This window comes from Vidua chalybeata, chromosome Z, assembly GCF_026979565.1.
Source record: "Vidua chalybeata isolate OUT-0048 chromosome Z, bVidCha1 merged haplotype, whole genome shotgun sequence".
Classification (NCBI taxonomy): Eukaryota; Metazoa; Chordata; class Aves; order Passeriformes; family Viduidae; genus Vidua; species Vidua chalybeata.
Window position 1 is genome coordinate 24992684 of NC_071570.1, and position 25649 is coordinate 25018332.

General features: G+C 38.5%; 1 protein-coding gene across 3 annotated transcripts; it reads right to left on the bottom strand.

Annotated features, from left to right (window-relative positions):
- Positions 1 to 5978: 5978 nt before the first annotated feature.
- ZNF366 (zinc finger protein 366) lies at positions 5979 to 25166 on the bottom strand. 3 transcript variants are annotated; one of them, XM_053932751.1, is made up of 6 exons: positions 25142 to 25166; positions 22126 to 22130; positions 19277 to 20590; positions 17220 to 17411; positions 11375 to 11549; positions 5979 to 9440 (listed from the first exon to the last, which is right to left on the bottom strand). In XM_053932751.1, the coding sequence occupies exons 1-6, from the start codon at positions 25164 to 25166 to the stop codon at positions 8905 to 8907; spliced, it is 2247 nt and encodes a 748-aa protein (XP_053788726.1). In that variant the 3' UTR covers positions 5979 to 8904. The 3 variants fall into 3 exon arrangements, with proteins under 3 accessions (XP_053788726.1, XP_053788725.1, XP_053788724.1); XM_053932750.1 differs by lacking the exons at positions 22126 to 22130; positions 25142 to 25166 and adding an exon at positions 21737 to 21801 and having other exon boundaries at positions 19277 to 20605; XM_053932749.1 differs by lacking the exons at positions 22126 to 22130; positions 25142 to 25166 and having other exon boundaries at positions 19277 to 20668.
- Positions 25167 to 25649: the final 483 nt, after the last annotated feature.

The following is a 25649-nucleotide window of genomic DNA, read 5'->3' on the forward strand; positions in this document are numbered from 1 at the left end:
CTCTTACTCTCATACTCACTCTGTAATCTGAAAAGTGCAAACCCTGAAACACATTTTAAAATGAATCTAAAATTGATTAAATTTAATCTAAAATTGATTAAATCTTCATTTTTCTTAGTAGCAAGGACGATTGTACTGTACTCACAGTCTCTTGAAAATGGCAAGGGCCCTTTTGCCAGTCATTCTGTCTGCCCATCCATCACACTGGCTTGCTTCTTTTTCTTGCAAGTATTTCATAAGAAAAGGATAGAAATGGCTCTGCAGCAGTATTCTGCAGAGATCATCCTGACCACTTAGAATGCTTTATAGAAAGGTGATTGGTGGTCTAAGCACTAGGGTCCTAAGGAGTTAACGAGAACAAGTAAAATGAGAAGAGAATAAACTTTTTTTTTAATAAAAAAAAGAGCAGAAAAGTGAGAATTTTGCTATTTTGCCACTATCTGTTCAAAACATACAATTAATCTTTCACTCCTCTCTATATGCATAATAGGATCTACACAAAAAATGGCTTTACATGAAGCTTAAAAATGCACAATTAAAGCCCTAGATAAAAGCCCTAAATAAATCTGTAAGTATCCAACAGGAATGAGTAGTGGCGTGGTTTTATGCTGTACAGGTATTGGATCTGCTAGTACAAGTCAGGTAGGAAGACCACTGATGTCACTGCTGAAATCATGAATGCTAGTGCATGTCCTCATCAGATGTTCATTAGTGAAATGGGTCAAACTATTTAAAATATTTCTGTCTTACAGCTGCATGTTACAAAAGAGTGGGTTGAACAGGCAGCGCAAGCATGCCTCATCCCCTTCAGAGTGAAATTACGCAGGTTTGCTTAACCTGGGGGTAATATATTTAAAATGAAGTAGCTGCAGTGTAATGGGTGACATTTTCACAATGCTCCCTCATGATCCATTCTGCCAGCTGGCTGGGGGTGGTTCCTCCCACAGAGTGCTGGTAACAAACATGTATGAGCCACTGTGGTCGTGAGCAACCCCAGACATTTCTGTAGGAAACATTTCAGTGGGATTAGTTTTGCTGGTGTCTAGTCTTGACTGTTCATGTGAAGTCTGTCTCATACCATCCTTTTAGAAGGATTAGCTACTACTGCTATCCAGTAGCTTTCAGAAAAACTCTCATTAGGGAACAGCTCTTAATGCTTTCTACCAATGTAAGATCAAGCTTCCAGGCAGAGTCTGCATGTATGTTTATCAGACCTATCTTATCTTGGTGCTGCTCTCACAGGCCTCCAGGATAGATTGTACTAGGCACAATACTCTTTCCATTTTAGTGTAACTTTCTTCACAGCAAGACTGTACCACAGTTGTCAGTTGTCATTGTATTTATGTTGCTGACTAGCTTTATAACCTGATTTTGAAAAATCTTTTTCGCCTCTAAAACAAATAGAAAAATAATGATTTACTGTTTCTAGAAAAGTCTTATAATATGTAGTAGAAATTCTGTGAAGAATAAAGCAGCTTGGAGAATTCCCTTGCAACACATCACTCTGTATCGATAAATATTCTTCTGGGTTTATATCTGCCACTTATCTTGTATAACTGTATTTCTTTAAGAGACATTTATGTGACACCTTCTCTGACATTATTAGACAGTATCTCTCTCCATTCATTTCATAATAGTTCTTCACAAGGTAGAAATACCTTTCTAATTTTCACATAACCCCATCATTGTCAGTTTTACTGCAACCCATTTTTAGTTGGTTAATTAGTGTCCTGAAATTTTTAGTGTCTTGAATAATAATTTAGTGTCTTGAATAATGTATTCCTCAGTGATTTTCCATTCAGAAGTGTAAGGATATTTAAGTCATGAAAAAAGTGCAGTACCATCAAAGAATCCCCACTCCAAAAACACAAGCCAACTTTCTCTAGTAATGTAAATTGATAGAGATCTTTTGAATAAAATGTTCCCACTACAAGAAATATGTCAGTACAGGAAATAATTCAGTAAAGGGAAAGTCTAGCTTCACCAAATTAAATCATTTCTGTGATGGGATAGATGTAAAGTATATTTTCAGAGAGGGTAATCAGAATGATAGGACACCAGAAGACTTATTCATAGTGTATCTATTCTCTGTTCAGCCGTACTTTCATTACAGGCAATCATTAGGAAAAAATTATGCTATATATTCATCATATAGCACACACCATCACATCATACATTATCATATATAGAAGCAGCATTAGCAGTGTGTTTCATCATTTGCAAATGCTGAAATTACTGACATCCTGCATGTGTTTTTTAGATCAGATTTTCACTTCAGGAGCCAGTGGGCAAATACATTCAACTGTATCACACTACCTGAGCCTAGGAGTGTATTAATGGGTCAAATTTGGTAAGAGGTTGTATAATAATTTGGCTGTCTCCATACTTTTAGATACTCTGGGCCTTTCAAGATGTCACTATTTTCACAGAAATGCCCCCCAGGAGCATTTGAGTGGCTCTCTTTCTCTTCTACTTAATTTCTGATGGTTTGAAAATGTAATTTAAAACTTAAGTGAACATGGCTCAGTTTTGAACTAAGTTGAAGAAGAAGTTTGTGAAAAATATCAAACACATATTTTTCTAAATAATATTTTTGTGACTGACAAAGGAGAAACTTTGAGATTCACTTATACTGAGTCACATGGGAATGAACTAGGTCACTCTCCAACATATCCTCATTCTCCTCATGTAGAGGTAGTCTATAATCCTAATAGTAGTTGTTACCTACCATCAGAGAAAACAAAAGAAAATGGGGAAGAAAACAAAGGCTTAGTTCTGAGGGTCTTTTTAGCCTCCAAATGTATTTCTAGTGTTTGCATAAGCCTTCTTCCACTTTTTAAGGCATATAGCTCTGAGAATTATAAACAGAATATCTATCTTTATTATTATTTATCTTATAGCAAACATTCCTGATGCTTTCTATGCTCAAAAAGTTTGAAATGCTCTCTGGGAAGTCTGATGATGCCAATTCAATCAGGATCTCGTTTGAACAAACAAATTCAAGAGGTTAATTAGTATTTAAAAGTGACCCTTTCCTTTAGAAAAATAATATTAAGTCTCTTATTCCAATCTTCGGCTTATTCCTTAAACTAGAATGGTATTTCTATTTTCTTAACTTCAATCTTACAATACATCTGGTTGTTTTTTCCTCTCTTTTTACATGATGCAGTTCTTCAAAAAATGCCTAAGAAAAAGATCTTTGTCTTTTAGCTTGTCTGAAGCCAAATTGACAAATACCATAATCACTTCAGGGCATTTTTTATGTCCTCCATGTAGTCTGTAATAATAAAATTATCTCTCTGCCTTAAAGGACCTGGCAGCTCCTCTGCTCTTGTCTTCTAACTAGTCCTCCATCATTGATTTAGCCTTTCCTTTACAAGAACCACTCTTCAGTGGTGCTCAGAGAAGAATGACCTTGTCAGACCAAACCCATGCATTTACCATATAAAATACCAAGAATGCCAAGAACTCCATATCCATTTCAATACAAAGTACAGCAGCTTCTCCAGTACATATTTATTTGCTTAAATTAATATAATACATCATACATGCTTTTACTATTGAGATAGAAAGCCAGAAACTAAAGATTCACATATAGTTGGTTCACTTCATGAGCTGTGGCTTTAAATAGGAACTCAATGTTCTACATGAAATAAATATGCAACACATTATTTGCAAAATCTGTTAGGAGTACAAAATGTTAGCTCTGTTACATCTTGTTCAGCTAAGCAGACACGACATTTTCAAAACTGTTAATAATTTTTAAAACTTCTAGGAATAATAAATACGATACTTTTACTTCTTAACTGTACACTCAAAACAGCAGAGTCCAGCAGCACCATATGAAGAGAGAAATCAAAGAATAGGTAGTAGACAAACACAGAGCTGTAAAAAGGTGAATGCAGTAGCATTACTTGGTCTTTCCAGTAACTTGTTTTACAGGAAACAGCACAGGATAAACTTTAATTATGATATTATCACAAAGTATTTTACCCTTTGAGCTTCTGAACACAGAGCACCTGTCTTTGCTGTCACAAACTGAAGGCTGTCTGGCAGAAAGGAAAACTCAGTTTCACAATTAGATGGCTGAGTCCTTGTGGCCAGACTGAAAACACCTTGCTCCAAGGTCATGTACAACTTCTCTTTCTCTGTAAATACGTTGTCTATCTTCACCCTTAAACTTTACTATTCCAGATTTTGGGTTTTCCTCGCCTACTCTGTGCTCCAAAGTATCTTGTAGAACTTTCCCTGCTACCCTTAACATCAGAAAGGCCCCTAGCTTAACAAACCACATGCCTTCACTTGCCCAGACTCTTTATGGTAGGGCAAATTTATCTTTTCCTCAGCCTGACGTCTGAAAGCATCTCAGATGTGCAAGTTTGTAGCCACTATTATTTGCTGTAATGCTCTCTGAAAGGATGAAAGAAGGGTGCATAAACAATGCAGGGAAATGGTATAGATGTGCTTTTATATAGAGATGGTGGAGACTGGGCTTTAGTTTCATGTGTCCCCATAAACTGAAAACCCAAATAACAGTGAATAATAGTAAGATAAAGATTTTTTTTTTTTCCCCACAACATAGCTAGAAGACGATAGATAAACTCACATTAGGAATGAGAAAAAGAAGAAAATATATCCCCCAATGTCCAGGACACAGGCAATGTCTCTATTGGACTTCTGAGCCTCTACACAAGGCAAAATAAGGAAGCTAATCCTTGAAAATTACAAATGGGAAATAGCTTCATTATGAGAGCAAATTTCTATAAAGCATTTTCAAAGCTATTAAAAAGCAAAGGCTGTTACTGTCTGTTCCCACAGCAGTGCCAATGTAAATAGTGTGAAAATAACTTATGTTTGAAAAGCAAGGTGCTTCACAATGAAGGCTGTTACTTCTCTTTGAATTTGTCCCTTGAGGCCTCTTTGTAACTAGTGTCTTAGACCCATCTACATTATGTTCTACAGTAGGGAGGACTGTCATCTCCTAACAACTTTGCTTGGGTCACTTGGCATTGTCTTCTTACCTCAGTAATAATTTTGTTTGTAATTTCTCTTATTGATAATTTACAGTTTTAAATTAGGCCTTTACTATTCTGACATGAATTAGACTTGTGTGTTTGAGAATTAGCTTAGTATGACTTTATGTCTGGGCATAATCTCAAAGTCTCATTGTGAAGAAATATTCTGCTTTCTAGTAAAATACAATGAAAAGAGTTCACATTATTAATTATTTGCAAATTGTATTGCCATTCTGGGACTTTTTTCCAGCTGTCTGTATGTGCTTGTCCAGTACTTCTGCTCCAGTAAGAATTGCACCTGTAGAAGTGGGTAAATTGACTGCAGTGACTGTGGTTGAAGGAGTTTGGATTAACCATTTAGACAGCCCAGAACCGTCTGCAGTGATTTCCTTTCCTAAGGACTCATCTGGCGCATTCTCTTACAAGGTCAGTATGGAAACTCTGGACTGTATGCTTCCAGTAGACCTAGTTTTTGCAGTCGCAGAATCACATAATCAGAGAAGCATTTAGGTAAGAAAAGACTTCTAATGTCATGAAGTCCAACCTTTGAGCAATCACCACCTGGTCAACTAGACTAAGTGCTACATCCAATTATTTCTTGAACACCTCCAGGGATGTCTGACTTGTTGCCATTCTCTGGACATGCTCCAGCACCTCAATGTCTTTCTTGGAGTGAAAGGCCCAAAATTCGACACAGGATTTGAGGTGCAGCCTCATCAGTACTGAGTACAGGGGGAAAATCCCTGCCCTGGTCCTCTGGCCACACTATTGCTAGTACAGGCCAGGATGCCATTTGCCTTCTTGGCCACCTGGGCACTGCTGGCTCATGTTCAGCTGCTGTCACCAGCACCCCCAGGGCCTTTTCCTGTGGGCAGCTCTGCAGCCACTCTGCCCCAGCCTGTGGCACTGCCTGGTGTTGTTGTGACCCCAGGGCAGGACCCAGCACTGGGCCTTGTTGAACCTCACACCATTGGCCTCAGCCCATGATCCAGCCTGTCCAGATCCCTCTGCAGAGTATTCCTGCCCTCCAGCAGATTGGCACTCCCACTTTGCAGCTCGGTGTCATCTGCAAAGTGACTGAAGGGGCTCCCCATTCCCTCATCCAGATGGCTAATAAAGATATTAAACAGGGCTGGGCCCAGTACTGACTCTTGGGGAACACCACTGGTGGCTGTCTGCCGACTGCAGTTAACTCCATTAATCACCATTGTCTGGGCATGGCCATACAGCCACATTTTTACCCAAGCAAAGAGTTCATCTGCCCAAGCCTTGAGCTGCCAGCTTTTCAAGGAGAATGCCATGGGAGATAGTATCAAAGGCTTTGCTGAAGCCCAGATAGAATACAACCTTTGATATTAGTGCTGGGAGCTAAACTCTGCTGAAAACATCTCCTTTGCTCCTTTTGTCTGGACTGCAATTGATATGTAATATTTTTGTTTCTTTCTTGGGAAGGATTGTCTGTCCCATAGCACACTCCAATTAATAAACAAGACTCTGCAATGGAAGGGCTGTATACTTTCCTGCTTTATACATCACAGGAGTGAAGGACTTGCTAAATTCCACTCACCTGCATGATTGCCTTTCTAGAAATTGCGAAAAGATTCCTGAATCCTTGCTTGTTCTTCTCACCATGTCAACTAATATATCTGGAAAGGTGGAGTGGACTGATATTGAACCATGCACAGCTGGAAACTATACCACCAAGAGGGAGACAATTCTAAGAGTTAGCAACTCTCAGCTCTTGGCTGTATACATGCTCAAATGGGAGCTTTTGTCTGGCAGAGACATGTTAGTGCCAAGAAGTTAACTGAAGGAGTTGCTCCCATTTCTGAGGGATCATCTACTAGACCATGCTGAACTTCTACCTGATCATTTCCCCTATAGTCTAAGAAATAATACAGTTACACTCGTTATTCTAAAAATTTCCTAACTTTTTTGCTTGATCACAATGCCTTCCTTGAAAGAAAGATGGCTCCTTTTTCAATAGGCATCATCTTACAGCTAAAGCAAGGAAGAGGAATGTTTATGATAGAACAGTTAATTCCTGAAGAAACATGTCCATGTACCTCTAAAATACACCTCAAAGACTTTTTAAATTCTGAAGTGACCTACCTTCCAGTTCAATTTTGCATAACATTTTTATTTTAAAAAATATGCACATCAGACATGGAATTAATTTAGAAGAGTCACCTGGATGTTACTCTTTCTTTTAACAACAGCTTTTTCTGCATGAATTTCTGCATATGTTACGCCATATTTGAGCCTTGAAAAAGGAAAACACTGCCTGTAACTTTGGATTACAAAAACCCAGTTTTATGTGAGGAATAAGGACTTTGCCTTGTGAATGCTGCCTAACTGGTAGACATGAGGATCATTAACTGGTAGACATGAGGATCATTAATTTGAGAGGTGTGTGTTTTCTTATAGGGGCAGAAAGCTGCAGCTATATGACTTGTCTCAGTAAGCCGTAAAAGTAGATGACTGTATTTAATTATAACTCGCTATATAGAGAACATGATTTGATTGCATTTCAAATCAAGAACTTGGCAGGTAAGTGAAGAAGGCAGTAATATTTAGAAGAGATGTACCACATATAAGGATTTTAGCCTTTAGAGTTGGGATGTCCAAAGGTCATAGAACAAATTTTATGATTAATTAGATTTTTATTTCCATGTAAGCAATAGCATGATGCAGGGCTGCTTTTCATCTTTCTTGAAGATGCAGGAACTAATATGCTGTTCAAAGTATTCATGCAATTAATGAAAAGTTTAATGGAATATGCTTTTCTCATGTTTGTTATAAACTTATAACTGTATGGGAATCAGAGGATGAAAAACTGAGTCTGACTCTGTAAAAACAGCATGAGTGAAATTTGTCTGAAAGGCCTGCAGCTTACTGCTCAAGAAATTTTTAATAAGAGAAGTTTTCTGACTTTAATAAGAGGAAGGTTTTCCTCTGTGAGGTACTGCTTGTTCTATAAGGGTGATTTTTATCTTCTGAAACAAAAATTGACCAGATCAGTGTTATCCAAAATTATCCTTAGTAGTCATGATAAACTGAAGAGATAAATGGCAAAGCTACATTATTTTTTCAATTAAATGACTCATACTGTGTTATATGAATGCTGCATGCTGATGCTGCCCAGTATATGTATTGGTCTAAGCAGGCAGTAGAACAAAATGCCAACACAATCTATGCTATTTCACTTCAAGAACTTTTGAATACTCCTATACTGGCTGAAACACAGAAAAGCACAAACATTCTTTGTGCCAGAGAACTAGCTTTTGTAATAAATTCCAGTCTTTTCAAAGCCTTAAAGAACTGTCCTTTACTGCCTCCCAAGACATTAGTTTTTCTTATTATTTTGTTTCACATTTCCCATTTTAAGTAGTTTCACTAAGAGTCACTTCAGTAAATCAAATTATTTGGACTATGTTAGTTCTGAATGTTGACAGCATTTTCATGCATGCCATGCTTAATAGTACTCTGCCTTATAATGTGAAATACTTTTTATTTTCAGATATTTTTGAGGCATATGGTTAGAAGTGTTCATATATATTTAGTCAGATAATAAATGAGATGCTTTCTGCTAAGAAAATTGCATGTAAGTATCTATCCCCATGTAATAGGAAGTAAACTTCTGTACCCAACCCATTGTCTGTTATACATTAAATGGATAAATATAAGTGTTATTTTTCAATATCTATTGCATTTCTTTGTGACCTTAAGCTGCTTTATTCTTGTAATTATGTGTTTTACCCTAAATTATTTTTAATAATTTGGCTTATTTATTTCTAAATATTACTACAGACTTCCAGGCTTTAGTAGCTTACAATTCATGTTAAAATCTATCTGGCTACCATTTTCCAGCTATTTCAAAATGTCCATTTTAAATGCCTATAAGCATTGTTTGTTTTTCCATTTTTCTTTCCAGCAATTCTTTCAAACTCTTGTTCCTGTGCTTGAAATACAAGTAATCAGATAGAGAGTGACCAAGTCTGGCCTTTTCAAAGGATCTAAAGCTGAGATGTTCTTTGTTGTTTGCAAGCTCTCCCTCTCCACATCTCTCCTCTTTGTCTGAATTTCCTATTCTCTTCCCCAGTCCTCCCTCACTTAACACCTCTTCCTTCTCATTGCAGTAGGACTCTCTGAAGTCCTTCATCATGCATTCAGGTTTGCCAGAGAGGTCTTGAGCCATGTACAGCTTGCTGTCGTCATGGTGGTACATGGCAGGGCTGTATCGCTCTGCCTCATAGCAGTTGTCTTCCTCTTCTTCCTGACATGAGCTTCCCTTGGCACTCTCACCGTCAGAATGAAATGAGATTCCCTTCCCTTGGCTTTTCTGGGAAAGATCAAATGGCTCTTCCTGTTCCAAGCTTCTCAAGACATTTGTCTGGGACAGAGCAATCCTTCCTCTTCCAAAACCTTGTAATGATTTGAGGGGAGGAGAAAAGGAAAAAAATATATATAGGAAATTTTACTACTTGATATATGGCTAAAAAACAAAATCTGAGGTGTCTTTGTATTTAATTTTTACCTTTGTCTTCCATCCAACTATCTCCAAGTACTTCACTGTTTACATTTCATGGCATCTCCTTCGAGATGCTGCAAAAAGGAGTGCTATTGTATACACTTCACAGCCAGGTTAAGACACACAAAACATTGTTTTATACAGCTAGACTCTGGATGATGCAGCTGGGAAGAAAAATGAAATGGTCTGGCCTTTTGTAAACTGAATTTTGCCAATCAACTTACTCTCTTCCTCCTTCCTATTCTTTTTCTAAAATAAAACTTGGATCTAAAGCATCACAGTCCATAATCCAAGTCCCAGGTTTTGTATCTTATGTTTCAGAGGGGTGGAAGAGACTAAAAACATGGTAATGTATTTGTTCTATAGACACCGTCGTTCAAAGTTAATACTTTAAAAATGAAAAGACAACGGTCTCAGCAGTCTATGACTCTCCTTAATTTTTCCCCTTTCATCCACTGAGAAACAATCAACTGAAAAGCTCTATGCACTAGACAGTGCTTCAGCTTGAGGAAATCATTATAAATAATGGTGATTTTGAGCAGTATATATGAATATGCATCTAACCCTGGATTTGGTTTGTCTTAGTATTTGTCAGTGTCTTCCCTCTTGCTGGAAATACAGATTATCCAAGAGGCATCTATGGACTCAAATATGCTCTGAACATCATCAAGATATATTTTAAAAATTCAGATACTGCAGGCAGAGGCCAGCTTCATTAAAGACTAGTGACAATACATGCTGAGGATTTCACCCAATAGCAAATACCTATGAAAGTCACTACTTTACCTGCTTTTGTTTTGTTTGTTTTTTATTTTCCTCTCAATAATTGAATCCAGTTTCTGAAGGATCTGTGCAGTCTCTCTAGCAGATGTTATTTTGCAGCACGGCATATTTGTTAAAAGGATTAATAAACAGGTATCAGTCCTCGCAAATTTTCTCGTATCTGATAAGTCTCAAGGGCCACAGAATCTCTGTACAACGAAAAGCTCTTAGGCAATCTCCAACTACGAGCAATCGCCTAACTAGCATGATGCTATAGGAGGTTTACAGAAAAATACTTATTTCATTAGCCATTAGGATCTTCATAAATTTTACACCAAATGTCATTAGAGTAAGTGTTTTACACATGTGCTAAGCTGCCCTAAAGTTTGAATATATGAGGAATGCAAAGAAATCTTGCCCAGTAAAGAATTATTTATCTGCAAAATCTTAAAAAATGTATCTTGGATACCCGAGCCCTCAAAAAATTCTCCCTAATTCCCCCACTTCTTTAGATAGAATTGATCTATTTACACTCATGAGGATGACTTCAGGAAGTATATGTGGTAGGTGGCAGACAGGAAATATTTTGCAGGATGCCCCCGGTAGTCGGAAAACCATATACTGTGAGACTTATACTTTGAGGAATATCCCCTCCTGTTCATGTGCTTCCTTGTAAATGGGATCTTGAGCCTGTGGCCTTCATCTGATACCAGCTATGCCAACACAGTGTAGAATGACCAAGGCTCCTGGATGTAGACCCATTGAGGATTCCATCCCCATTCCGGAATGGAATCCAATAAGCCATGAGAAAGGACAATAAGTGTTCCAGATTTTCTTTTTCTGTCAATTTAGGATTAATTTATTATTTATCTGGGACATGTAAAGCTGCCCTGTAATGCTATAGTAATCTAGCTAATAACAACTTCACAGGCTTATGGGATTCTACCTCTTGCAATAGCATTGTATCTATGGCACAAGTTTGTGGATCTGTAGTACGAAACCCATTTGTTTTTACTGATATGCATATTCAGATCTCACAGAGAATAATCTTGCTGAAAATTATTACCTTGAGAGTGAAATCCTCTTTCCATGACCCCATGTTTGACTTTCATATGCCTGGTTAGGTTCCCCTTCAAGGTGAATTTGCTGGGACAGTAGAGGCACTTAAACGGCTTACTGTCTGAGTGCAAGTGCATGTGTCCCATTAAATTGTGCATTCTGTTAAACTCCTTTCCACACAGCTGTAAAAATGGTAAAAATGAAAGTTATTAGTCTGAAGCAGTATTTTCAAAGACAACATTTTTAAAGGAAAGAGGACCTACACTTCTCAACTTAAACTCTGGCAGTTTTTGGCTGCATTATGTTTTTCAAAGTTCCATCAAAAATCTTACAGGCAAAAACATATGGTTGAGTATCTAAGGCACTCTGAACTGCTGACATTTTAAAATATTGGTGACCAGCACACATAGTCCAGGACTCCCCAAAAGCAGTCAATGTTGCTGTAAGGAGGGGAAAGACTTAAGGGAGTGATCTGGAAGACTCTTAACTTGAATGAGATTCAAAATAAAAGTTTCTGCCCTGTTCAACCATTCCATTTTTAGTTTATACATCTAGCCTTTAATCAACTACAATATCAGGCAGGAATGAAATTATAAAATAAAACCAATTAAGGGTTTCTGTGAAACAGTCAAGCAGAATATTACTTCTTTTTAAATGGAATTTTGCTTAAAGCTAGAAAAGGCAATTCCTTGTTTTTCTGTGTTTCTTGCTCACCCCTTTTTTCCCTGATTCTTTCATCATTTGTTTATCAACTCCTGTGTTTCGGTGTCTCTGGTGAGCTGCAATTTAAGCAGTCATGAGGCTGCAAGAATGACTCAGCTTTCCCTGAAGCATGATCCTGCCAGCTGAAGCCATTGATCGTGCAATTTTTCCTTTGATGGAACAATAAGGGTGGGTTTTATTCATTGTTGTTTATTTAGATGGGTCCTTTTGTAGTCTGGACTCTTATGTATTCTTAAAACATGAGAGTTTGACATCACTATTACAGGCATCCAGTCTTACTTGTCTTCTGGTCTTTCCTTATGAGGATTTATAATTTTATTCACATTCAAGTGGCTATTTCCATCCTCTGCAAACTTATTGTGTTTGCATTCTACTTTTTTTTTCCCCTGACTTGTTTTATCATTGGATTTTAATTTCTTAAAATTATTCTTATTACTATGTGAAACAGAGTCACCATTACTGAAACTGAAACCTTCATCTAGCAGGGAAACCCTCTGGCAGAGAATTAATAAATAGAAATTACTATGACTCCACCACATTTTTTTGTATGCTTTGAATTCAAATTTTACTTATTTGTGTATTACAGAAGAACTGATACAGAACTTGTAGATGTAAATTCAGAAAGTCATTACCTGGCATATCTGAATGAAAATGTAGATAGAGAAAGGATCCTTGGAGAAACAGTACTGTGTGCTTTGTGTTTTAAGCCCTCTCTTGAGGGAAAATTGAATCAGTTCATTAATACAAAAATTAGCAGGTCTTTTGTTTTAAAATAAAAACTAGAGCTGAGTCAGTACTGCAAAAAGAAAGAGTTTGAAAACATTTACTTGCTTTTCAAAAAATTATTTGCTTCAGCTGCATATGTACCATTTGTATTTTTCTGTCTGTGATTTTACTAGTCTGTGATTTTACTAAAATGAAAACTCTAGCAAATAAATTTAGCAGCAAAGGTTAGACAAGACAGTGGAAAAAAAGAATAGCCACTGAAAGTGAATAATTAATTTTTAAAACTAAGATAACTGTTTCCAAGGGTCATCCATCCACTGACAAAAGAATACGGTCTTCTTCATGTTCAAAGAAAGTTAATATGCAGGATTATTTACACTCAGAGAAATGACAGAACCACAAAATACCTCAGAAAGTGCTGGGAAAAAACAGACTCTCATCTACTGAGACTACTAATGAGCACAGAAAATTTGCAAGGAGTAACAGCATGATTGTATCTTGACAGCCGCTGGAACAATCTGTAATATGTCAATATTACTCTTGCTTCAAGAATGTCAACAATAGTCTCACTCTAACACCTCTTTGCTGAAGGCTTCTGATTATTTGCTTGTATTGTGGCTGACATATGTTATCACCAGAACTTGCTTTCATATAGCTAGGTCTTCTCTGAACTGGTAACCAAGGAAAATCATGTTGGGTAGATGAGTGGCTTCAGTACTGCATGCAAATGCTTATCTTTATAAGGTCTTGAGTATTAAAATTTATTTAGGAGGAGCATTTAGTTGCTTTCTGTCAAGGGAGTATTTGTTTCTTTTTCCTCATACTGAAAAGACATGGACTTGGTAAAGGACAGTTCTTTACAGCATAAAAGTTCTGTGTCTGATAAAGTTGATGGGTTTTCCATTTCCCAGAGTCAGGCACATCTTCAAGATATGTAATGTGCTCTTGGTCCTGAAATCTCCTCTGGGGACATGAGGAAATGGTACTAGAGTGCAGAGGTGTGTCAGGAAAATTAAAGAAATGCAGATAGGAAAATTGTTTTCCAGAATTAGTCTCTGTAGCATAATCTCTGTTTTGCTGGACATTTCAAAAAGGCACAAGACACCTTTCAGATGAATATCTATGATTCAGATATAAAAGGAAGTAGGTTTCTCACTTGTATGCTGGAAGACTGCAATTAAAATCTAGCCGGAGTACATAGCTAATGCTCAATGAAGAGTTTGAGTCTGCAGATCAAACTAGAAGATTGTAGAAGATTTTCTTTCTCTCTGACATGACAGGCTTGTGAGCAGAGTGTGAAAGATGACCCTGAGACAGTTGCATGGGAGGAGATCCAGCAGAACACAGTGCACCATAGCACTCAGGGAGATGAGAAGTTTATGCAGGAAAACTTGGGAGAGCAGGAACAATATGGTTTACTTGTGGACTTTCTATTATGCTGTCTAACAAAATAATGTTAGACAAAATGTTTAGAAAAAATATAATTAAAGTCTTGAAGAGAGCACCTCAGTTGCAAGTCTGCTGAACAGACTTAGTTGCACTGCCTGATGAAATGGACTTCAGTATAATTTGCCAGAATAGTCTACATTAGTTCAACCCTAGATTTTTTCCTCCTAAGCCAGCACATGAAGTATTGTCCTTCTAGATTTGCCACCAGTTTTGTTTCTTCTCAAAGTACTTCTCTCTCACATTTTCTTTGATTTTGACTTCTGTTTAAAAAACACGTTTTTAGATGGGGGAAAAAAGTGGTGTTCAAAACAACTGTTGCAGATATTTGTCTGGGCTGAAGAAAAATCCATTGCATCCTTTATTGGAGGTCTGAAACATTGATTTCTTCAGCACTAAAAGCAACAGTAAATTTCATGGAAACTTTCCCTACAATTCCAAATAAGTACTGTTGCACCAGTTGTTAGAATACCCTCATAACTCTTCAGGTTTTTTTTCTTGAACAGAAATAAACAAGGCAACATAGGCTCAGGCCTTTAAATGCTACAGACAAGTTCACTCTTCAGCAGAAATTCAGAGATCCAGGCTGCAGCTGGGTGAGGAAACTGGAGGGACAGCTATTTGCTACTCCTTCACTTCTGATAGTATGTGCTTAGCTGTGATTAGACACATAGGAAAGCTCATGTTTTCTTTTGCTGTGAGAAAAAGGTAAAGAAAACCATTGCATGCGGTGAAGTATAAAGGCTACTGCTGTGCTCTCTTTCCCTTGCATTCTTCTTCTTTTTTTTTTTTCTTCATAAGAAGGGTGTTCCTTTCCTCAAAGAAAGAAGGAGAGGGAGAATGACTGTAAACTGTCCAAAAGGACCGTGAGAAAACAGGAAGCTTTGAAAAGTACAAGAGAAAGCAAGATGAAATCTATTTGCAGGCGGTTCCCTAGGGACATGTGAGCCATTGTTAAGCAGGCTGTTCATACAGCTATATCCTTCCTTCTGCTGAGGAGGAGCTTGGTGCCAAAAGGCTGCTATCTGGTCATTGCCTTAACCCTCCAAGTACCAGCCAGAAACATTTGCTTTCAAGAGTCTTCGGGGGCTCAGTCAGAGAGGTAATGTTAGGATGTTCCTAATACAGAAAAGCAATTCCTGATTCTGCCTCTGCTTATTGTTGCAATCTTCACTGTCAGGGCACTGATTTTGATTCATACCCCTTCAGACACATGAGAAAAAGATTCACTATGCTTACTTGTTTCTTTCCTCATTGGAACACTGGGTGGGGACAGAAAAGTAAAAAAATAAGAAAAACAGGTGTTCCTGTAGAGCTTTTGTTACTGTCTGGAAAACATACTGGTGATACTCCATTTCCTAGTTCCAACTATTGCCCTCTCCAAGTTTCAATAGTCTGTCATCATCAAACACTGAGCTGAACACAACCTTCCAGCTATTCTGCACGTACCCAAAAAGTCATGTGGATCCACATACTGCATCCACAAAATCTGATCCAAAATTTGAGATTATTTTCTGAAGTTTGAGGAGTCAGAGAAGGACTTCAACCAAATGGGGATTACAAGGCAGGTTTGCAGATGTTCTCAAAGAATGAAAACCTCCAGCAGACCTGACTTGTTACATCCTAAGAATTTCAGTAAAAGAAATTCTTTTATCAAAATAGAGTAATGTAAGCACTACTATACAACATACTATTTTCATAAGACATAAATTAAAATAAAACAAAATACTGAAGTTGGAAGACTTTGCTGCTAGTTTTTCAAAGTAAAGTGTTTTGAAGTTAAAAAAGAAAAATTATGAAGTCAGAAAGATCCATTTTGACATATTCTTACTAAAACTAGCATTGAATATCATATATTCCTATGACATTTTGATATTGTACATTTTTTCAGAACAAAATAATTCCATTTAAATTTTTTCATCCATCTCTGCTTCTTCATGAGAAGTTCATTTTAAGAAAATATTCAATACCATAAAGATGTAAGATGAAAGCATTCTAGAAATTGCTTCCAAATCAGTCTTTATATATGCATAAGTTGGGTAATATGCTCCACTCTGTATTTGCAGCCATCTTAGAACAAATTAAAGTGGGAAAAAATCTACAGCTGTTGACTTCACAGAGTATGACTACAGTAATGAACCAGACAGGCAGCAAAAGAACTTAAGTAGCATGCAATACTGATTAAGAATACAGAGATTAATAATTCCTAAGAAATATATTAGAAGTAAATAGGGTCAATAAAGTCTTAAAGGTTTATGGGGAGGGAGGAGAAGCGAAGATGGAAAGGGAATGCCAGCCTCCAGTGCTGTGGGGAAGTGGCAAACTGGAATTTGCATAGGATTGTAGAAAGGCCAGGTGGTCTCAGAAGCTGTTTTGTTAGCATATTGATATCCCGCCTTGAATTCCAGTCTGGTAATTACACTCAACCCATTCAAATCCCGTATGTAGTTTTCTTTTACTGTGGCTTTTTCTGACTCCTTTCTTGAACTGTTGCATAGCATCACTGTGAAGTCACAGCTGCTGCTTTTTCATGATCCTCTGCAACGTGCATGATTTGATTTCTGCTTTTTGTCAGTGTTTCAAGCTATTAAGCGCTTAAACTTCTGTTTGAATCGTTGTACTAAGCAAATGTCAGGTATGTTTATTGTCCTCAAATGTCTGTGGCACTTAAACAATCACAGGGCAAAAAAACCCCAAAACTATGTGAGGATGAATGATCCTGAAGGGAAATGGAGTAAACCACAGGTATTTATCTCCAATATTTTGTGCTACATAAGCAGAACCTGGATAAAGAAAGAAAATCAGACTGGTTTATGTTAATTTTTGAATGTAAGTGCAGTATGAGTTAGCAAGTTTTGTTTCTCTAATTCTACCGTATGATAAGATGATATCAGAGGTTAGGTTTATTATTAGGTTTAATACTTTAGGTTAATACCTCTACCACCAAATGCACTTACCTTGCATTTAAAGGGTTTGACATCAGAGTGAACAATCATGTGAGCCTTGAGAGTCTGCTTTTGCACAAAGCTCTTGAAGCACAAATGGCATTGATAGGCTCTGATATTGGTGTGGATCAGGACATGTCGCTTCATATTGGCCAGAAGAGTAAATTCCCGGCCACAAATTCCACATTTGTGCTCTTTCACACCCTGAAAGAAAAGAAAAATTCTGTAGGTGGAAAATTTTCTAGGCAATTTAATCGTCAGTACAGCAACTTATGAATTATTCATTCTGCATTAGCAAAGTTGATAATAAATTATTTCACTTTTAACATTTTTCAAGGTATTTTCTCCTGACAAATTCTTACAAGCTTCTGACAAGCAGAGAAATAAAACAAAATGTAAGCTTAATGAAATAATGAAGTCTGTTTTCAAATAAATCAGACTGTCAGTGTCAGAGCTTCCCTCTCCTGTTCTGCTGCTTAAGTAAAATATTGATTATGCATCTTACATTTTTTGCAGAGAGAAAAACCTGCTTATTCTTGGTGGGATTTTCAGTAACCATTATGGAATGATTTCATTTTATATGAGGTTTATGGAACATTTCTATCACTTTTTATGCTATCCACTCAATTTACAACTGCATAATTCAATATTCTTACTCACATCCACATGGTCTGTCAGCTTCTCAAAGAGTGATTTAGACACTATGAAAATCAAAGAATTTGCTACTAAAAGACTTAAGAGTTTAATTTGCTGAAGGTAATAAGAATTTACTAGTAAGGTGCTGAGAGCAATTACTCCTTCCACAGGCCTTCTTTAAAAAAATGTGAAATGACTGTTGATTAATTTCACAGTTAATTACAAAGCTAAAACTGAACATCACCAGCAGTTGCAAGTGTCTGCTCATCTCATATGAGGCTGCATTTAGTCAGCTAAGTACTATAAATTATATTCATGGTGAATCCACCTGTGGCTGGGGACAAACAAGCAGAAGCTCTCTAAGGGCTCAGGGACATTTCATTTCCTGTGACAAAAAAACCTACCAAGTCTTCAATTAGTGGAATCTTGCATAGTAAATCCAAAGACCAGGGAATCTCCGGAAAGAATAGAAATTATAAGCATGAAGCAGAAAAAAAAGCAAATGTGAAAGTAGAGGTTGTCCAGTTTTCAAAGAATATGTGACTACAAGACTCAAGTGCTGTAGCTTTCTGTATTTCTAATATTTTTCATGTAAAAGCCAAAATTCAAATGTTAAGGAAAAATACGTAAATCTGGAAGCAAACTTTTTTTTTAAAGTGAAAGATTTTGACTTGTCTTATTATTTTTGTAAAAGTGGATAGTCAATTTCAGAGCTTCTTAAATGGAACAATTGCATTTTTCCTATTTTTGAAAGCAAGTTTTCAGAAAAGTTCCAAAACTTTCTCATACCCTAAGCTAACCCTGCTGTCACCATGGTCAGCAGAGGCAAGACTGCCCCTTAATAAAAATTGGCTGTTATTATGATCCCGCTTGTCCATTTCTATTAACTGGCATTCTGGATAACATATGCACAAAGGGGAATTTTTCTGAGGGTTATTTTGTTTTTTAAATGTCGCATTATAATGATTCTTCAAAATCTGATGAGTAATAACATACTTTTTTTTTTTTTTTTTTGCTACAGTCCACTAAAAACCCACTTACTTCCTAATTAAGGGAACAAAGTATTAGAACTGGCTTTTAGTAAAAAAAACTTTTAAAATTAAGGGAGTGGGGAGTGGTTATACAGCTCTGCAAAATTTTGCAGAAGGTCATTCTGAAAAAAAACCCAAGAAACAGAGAGATATGAATCCAGTTTGGGGAAGTGATACGGGGATTTAATTGAATTCCTGCTTATAACAAAGGTGGGTTTGTGTGTACTTTCTTAAGGCTGACAAAGACATCTGGCTGATACGACTGCCAGCAATGCTGGAGTTTCTGCATAAGCCTTTGCAGCTGGCCAGAGACCATGTTTCTGAGGAGGTACCTACCTATATGTATCTTTCTGGCCTGTAATCCTCGTACTACCTTCAGACACAAGGTGAGAGCTGGCTTACCTTGTGAGTCAGGGAGTGTTGCTTCAGGTGGTGGGGCTGCACAAACTCCATGCCACATTCAGTGCAGATGTATGGGCGGATGTCTTTATGTTTCATCATGTGGTTTTGCAGCTGACTTGGGTACTGGAAGGTCTTATCACACTCGGTGCAATTGTACTGTATAGGGCCACGGTGAGTGGTTAGGTGTCTCTTCAGCTGGGCCAGAGTTGGAAAGTCCAGACCACACTCCACACAAATGTTCTCTCGTCCACTCTCATGTTTAGACTCATGTGCTTTCAGCTCACTGGGGTAGGCAAAACCCCTGCCACAGATCCTGCAGTTGTAAGGTTTGATGTCACTGTGTTGCATCATGTGTCTCTTAAGGTGACTGGTTTGAGTGAAAGCCTTGTGGCATACCTGGCACTTATGTGGCCGAGTGCCCTGGTGTGTCAACATATGCGTGTGCAAGTGACTCAGCTGCTTGAAAAGCTTGCCACACCGGGTGCAAGCATGTGGCTTAATGCCACTGTGACCCAAGATATGGGTGACCAAATTGTACTTGGATGTATAGGACTTCTCACACATGGGACATTGCCAGCGTTTCTGCTCACCCCCCACATCAACATAGTAGCTGTCATCTATCTGAAGGTTTACATCTACTCTTTCCACTTTCTGTTTGTTTTCACCACTTTCTCTTACTTCAGTCCTTCTGAAGGGTGGTTCTGGAGGTCTTTTCATTTGAAAAGGGTTCCTGAAATGAAAGTTTGGTGGTACAATGAAAGGAAACATTAAGCCAGGGTGGACTTTAGGATAATAAGGGTAAGGAGCCTGCATGAATGCTGGGCTACTGGGCCATGCCATGTTCGGCTTCACTGGTTCTTGCTTAATGGGTTTGGATCCAAAATGCTCCAGAGTTCTGTAGAATTGAAAACCAAAGTTGCAGAGGTCAATCATCTGGGAACTGTACTTGGGCTGAGCTGGCTGTTGGAATACCAAGGGGAGACTGGAAGAGCCTATGTCGTTGTGATCCTCAGGTCGATCTGGTGATGATGAGGAATCCTCAAGGGTGATGGGAGGAGGCATTTTTGTTGGCATGCTCTTGCGTTTACGAGACCCTCCTTCCAAGGACCCCTGGAATGTTTCCATGTTTTCAAGAGGAGGAGGACCATAGTGGAAATGTGAGAGGTGTGTTCTGAATTCTTCATCAAATTGAGTTGTTCTGTGTGGCTTTGTAATGGGGCTGAGAGGCTGCAGGCAGAGGGAGAAGGGAGAGGCTCGGGTATTGTCCACATTAAAATTTGTTTCTTCGTTCTTCATCATATTCAATTTTCTTCTCTGTGGCCCAAATTCCTTAAAATAAGCAAAAGAAACCCCAAATCTGTTTATTTCTTCATGTTCTTCTGGATTTAACATTCTATTGACCATTTTATTGTTTTGAAGGTTGTTGGGTTTTTTAAATAAATACAACTAAGCATTCATTAGGTCCATATAGGATAAAGGCCTTTTAAAGCAGAATTAAATTGGTAAGTGAAAAGCAAAAAAGCTTTGGTCTTCCTGCAGCAGATTTGACCCACAAAACATTTTTACAACATAAACATTCTGTACTGTGACACACTACTTCACAGATGAATCGGTATGGCAATGTTTCTGCCTAATTTTATTCAGTCAATCTGTTTGTGGGTAAAATTCTGTTCTTGGTTGCGCATGAACAGGCTTTAGAAATTGGCGGTGCATCTAAAGGATATGGTAATACAAACAATAATATGCACATTTATTATGGTTGTGACATGAAAAGCCAAAGCCAAAAAATGTTAAACTTTTTTGTATCATTAACATGTGCTGCTGTGAGAGAAAACAATGGCCAAGTGATCTAAGGACACTGTGTACCATCAGGTTTTGCGCCATGTTTCCTGGCTGCTCGCACTTTGTATTGTAATAAGAAGGCGGACATTAATTTATTTTCTTTGTTTTAATCACAGAGATATTTGCCTGGCAGATCTGGGGGAGGAAAGATATTTGACAACTCTCCAAATTACACTCAGTTTAATAGGTTTTATCTAAGATTTTTTTTGTTTGTTTGCTTCTAAACAGGTGGGCAAAATGACCACTATAAAACTAAATATAGAACTGATGTCAACAAAACCCCTGGGACTCCAGAGTAACTGACACCTAAAAATACTCTGAGTGTACCTGATGATACAATGTGATGAGGCAGATTAATAATTTTCTCCTGGCAAAATTTTATTTTCCACTGATCGTACGGGGAACTTCAGCTGAATTTGTGGTTCACCTAAAACATTGGTTATAAATTTTGGTTAATCTTAAATAAGGCTGCTACCTTTCCCCTCATCCTTCTAGAGTCATAGAATCAGAAAACTTTCATTAGAAAAGACCTTTAAGATCATCAAGTCCAGCCACTAATTGCCAAATCTACCACAAAAACATGTCCCTAAGCACCACATCTACACGTCTTTTAAATACCTCCAAGGATGGTGACTCCATCACTCCTGTGGGCAGCCTGTTTTAGTTCTTGACCACCTTTTCTGTGAAGAGTTTTTTTCCCTGGAACAACTTGAGGCCATTTCCTCTTGTCTTGTCACTTGTTACCTAGGAGAAGAGGCAAATACCCACCTGGTTACAACCTCCTTTCAGACAGTTGTAGAGGGTGACAATGTTACCCTGAAGCTCCTTTTCTCCAGGCTAAACAACCTCAGATACTCATTACAGGACTTGTGAACCAGACCTTACAACAGCTCCATTGCCCTTCTCTGGACATGCTCCAGCACCTCAATGTCTTTCTTGGAGTGAAAGGCCCAAAACTGAACACAGGATTTGAGGTGTGGCCTCACCAGTGCCAAATACAGGGGGACAATCCCTGCCCGGCTCCTGCTGGCTACACTATTGCTGGTACAGGCCAGGATGTCATTGGCCTTCTTGGCCACCTGGGCACACCCTGGCTTACATTCATTCACTGTCACCAGCACCCCCAGGTCCTTTTCCTGTGGGCAGTCACTCTGCCCCAGCCTGTGGCACTGCCTGGGGTTGTTGTGACCCAAGGGCAGGACCTGGTACTGGGCTTTGTTGAACCTCACACCACTGGCCTCAGCCCATGATCCAGCCTGTCCAGATCACTCTGCAGAGCCTTCCTGCCCTCCAGGAGATCAGAACTCCTGCCCAGCTTGGAGTAATCCACAAACTTAGCAAGGGTACACTTGATCCCCACTTTCACCAATAAAGATATTAAACAGGGCTTGGCTCAGTACTGACCCCTAGGCAACACCACTGGTGGCCATCTGCCAGCTGGATGTAACTCCACTCACTACCACTCTCTAGACCAGGGCATCATGGCATTTTTTTTACATAGGAAACAGTGCAGCCATGAAGCCATGAGCTGTCTGTTTCTCCAGGAGAATGCTGTGGGAAATGGTGTGAGAAGTTTTGCTGAAGTCCAGGAAGACAGAATACATAGCTTTTCACTCTTCCACTAAGCGAATCATAAAAGGAATTCCTGTTGGGGAAGTAAAACTTGCCTTTCATGAGCCCATGCCGGCTGAGCCTGATCCCCTGCTGAGCTGTTCTGTACATGCTGTGTGATGGCATTCAGGATGAGCTGATCCATAACCCTCCTTCCAACTGTTCTTGTAGGTGAGAGCCATATTTGCCAACTTCCAGTTAACTGGGACCTCCTCAGGCATCCAGGAGTGCTGGTAAATTATGGAAAGTAGCTCAGTGAGCACTTTCACCAGCTCCCCTGGTACCCTTGGGTGGATCCCATCAGTTCCACAGAGTGGGGAGCATGTCAAAGTGTTGTAGCAGGTTGCTGACTATTTCCCCTTGGAGTGTGGGGGCTTCATTTGGTTCCCTGTCTCTGTTTTCCAGCTCAGATGCCTGAGCACCCTGAGAGCAACTGGTCTGCCTATGTAAGATTGAAGTAAAGAAGGCACAAAGTACCTCAGCCTTTTCTTCACCATTCGACACTAAGTTTCACCCCACATTCAACAAAGAATGAAGATTCTCCTTGGCCCTCTTTTTTGTGTGAATGTATATATGGAAACATTTTGTGTTATTTTTTGTGGGAATAGCTGGATTAAGTTTGAGTTGGGCTTTGGCCTCTCCAGTTTTCTCTCTGCATAAATTCGCAACATCCTGTAGCCCTCCTGAGGGATGCACTTATATGAATGTGTGTGTTTGTGTGCATGAATCTAGCCAACCAGTAAAAGTTTAGGTTGAAAAACTAGACACATTTTCCCTCTATTGTCTGTGACATGTTGATTCTATTAATAGCATCATTCTTGGAAATGCTGGGTGGAGAGCATGAAGGTGAGTGGAGCACTAAATACACTCCTATTTCTATTTCAGAAATCTCCATGCTGGATAAGCCTTCTTCCAAAGATAGACGAAAGCACATCTCTGTGACCTAGTTAAGCCATGGGCAAGAGAAGGCATCTTAAAAAACTTTCTGCAAACAGACTGTTTCCTTCTAATACTGTAGATTCAGTAATTACCTTTGAGATAAAAATGTGAAACTAAAGGCCCAGTGACAAAACTCTAAAGTTTTGATAAAATGATCAAACAACTCACAAAGAAGGAAGACTAACTGAAGGAAAAATTGAAGGGTATCTAAACTTATGACTCAAAAACCACATTGGATAGAGGGAAAAGATAAAATAATTGCTTACAACTTGGACAAGTATGTCGTAATTATACCACAATATTACTTTCAGTCACTAGCACTGAAAATAGTGCACATATATATACACAATATCGATTCAAGTAATCATAGAATATCCTGATTTGCAAGGGACCCACAAGAATCATCAAAGTCCAACTCCCAGCCGTGCACAGGACACCCTCAAGCATTTCACCATATACCTGAGACAACCTGAGTTGTCCAAATGCTTCTTGAACTCTGTCAGGCTTGGTGCTGTGACACTTCCCTTGGGAGCCTCTTCCAGGGTTGAACCACCATCTGTGTGAAACATCTACTCTTGATATTCAAACCAAATGTCCCCTGACTCTGTATCAGGCTGTTTCCTCAATTCCTGTCACTGGTCACCAGAGTGAAGAGATTGGTACCTGCCCTGCCTCTTCCCCTCATGAGAAAGTTATGGACTGCAATGAGGTCTTCCCTCAGTTTTTCTTTCTCCAGGCTGAAAAGGACAAACGACCTCAGCTGCTCTTCATATGGCATCCCCTCAAGGCCCTTCACCATCTTAATTTATATCCTTCATATAACGTGGTACCCAAAGCTGGACACAATGATGTCTGTGTGCATGCATACATATGTATATACTAAATGTATGTATGTTTCATCAGAGAGAATTTCTACTGGGTATTTATCTTAATGTTTCCTTGTCACCCTAGTTTGCTAGTCAAAATAAGGAACAGTTAGATCTCGAAAACTCTTTGGGTACAAATATTTGGCTTATTAAAAAGGGAGAAGGGAACGGAATCCCCCAGATATTGAAAAACCCTCAACTTCTTTCCAAAAGAAAAAAAAATGCTTTTAAAATTCCTTTTTAGCAGAGTAAACTCACACAATTTGAAGATAACACTTATAGATCAAAATCTTCCCTACAAAGTATGTGCCTCAAATATCTTCTAGCTTTGTCTCATTTTTTCCCCCAGCAATAACGGTACAAAATTCTTTAGAAAGTGTATAGCAATTGAGGACCCAGCTATGTTATTTACTGCTTTTGTTGGATTATTGAAATGCTGCCAAAAGTACACAGAAATGACAGTGAGTTGTTTCTAATTGCTCTCTTGTTTCTTGGCTGCTCCCTTCTTCCATACACGGTTTTGTGCAAAGTTTCACTCTTTCTGTAACACGGAGCTGTAGAACCTCTTGAAATTACTAGAAAGAAACATTTTCCTTGGGCTACTAACCTTTGACTGCTTTCACTGAGCACATGGGCTTATTCTACTGGCCACAGCTACAGGCATCACAGGACCAATCCTACAAGGGAAAGTGTTTATAATTAGCAACCAGCACAATCAGAGATATGATGTATATTCCAATACAAGAGGACTTAAAAGGAAAGGGGAAGTCTATATATAGATCACCTTGCTGGTTTTTCTCCCCCTGAAACCACCATGATATATACATTAATTATTTCTTCTTTCATTCTGGTGGCAAAGCCTTGCTAATTTGAATGGAGGCATGATCTTAACTATGTCCAGAACTTAATTCCACAAAAACATGAGTTCTGAGGAAACCATAGAAGAGACAACAGGTTTGATCCCAGTGCAAAACATACTTAGGGAACAGTCCCTTGTTCTCTAAATAATTTCAACAGCGAACTTTAAAGTTTTAGTACAGGTCCACAGTACTCTTTTTCAACCTGGCCCTGGAATAGCAGATGTCATTTTAATACTCAAGACCAGGGAGTTTGAA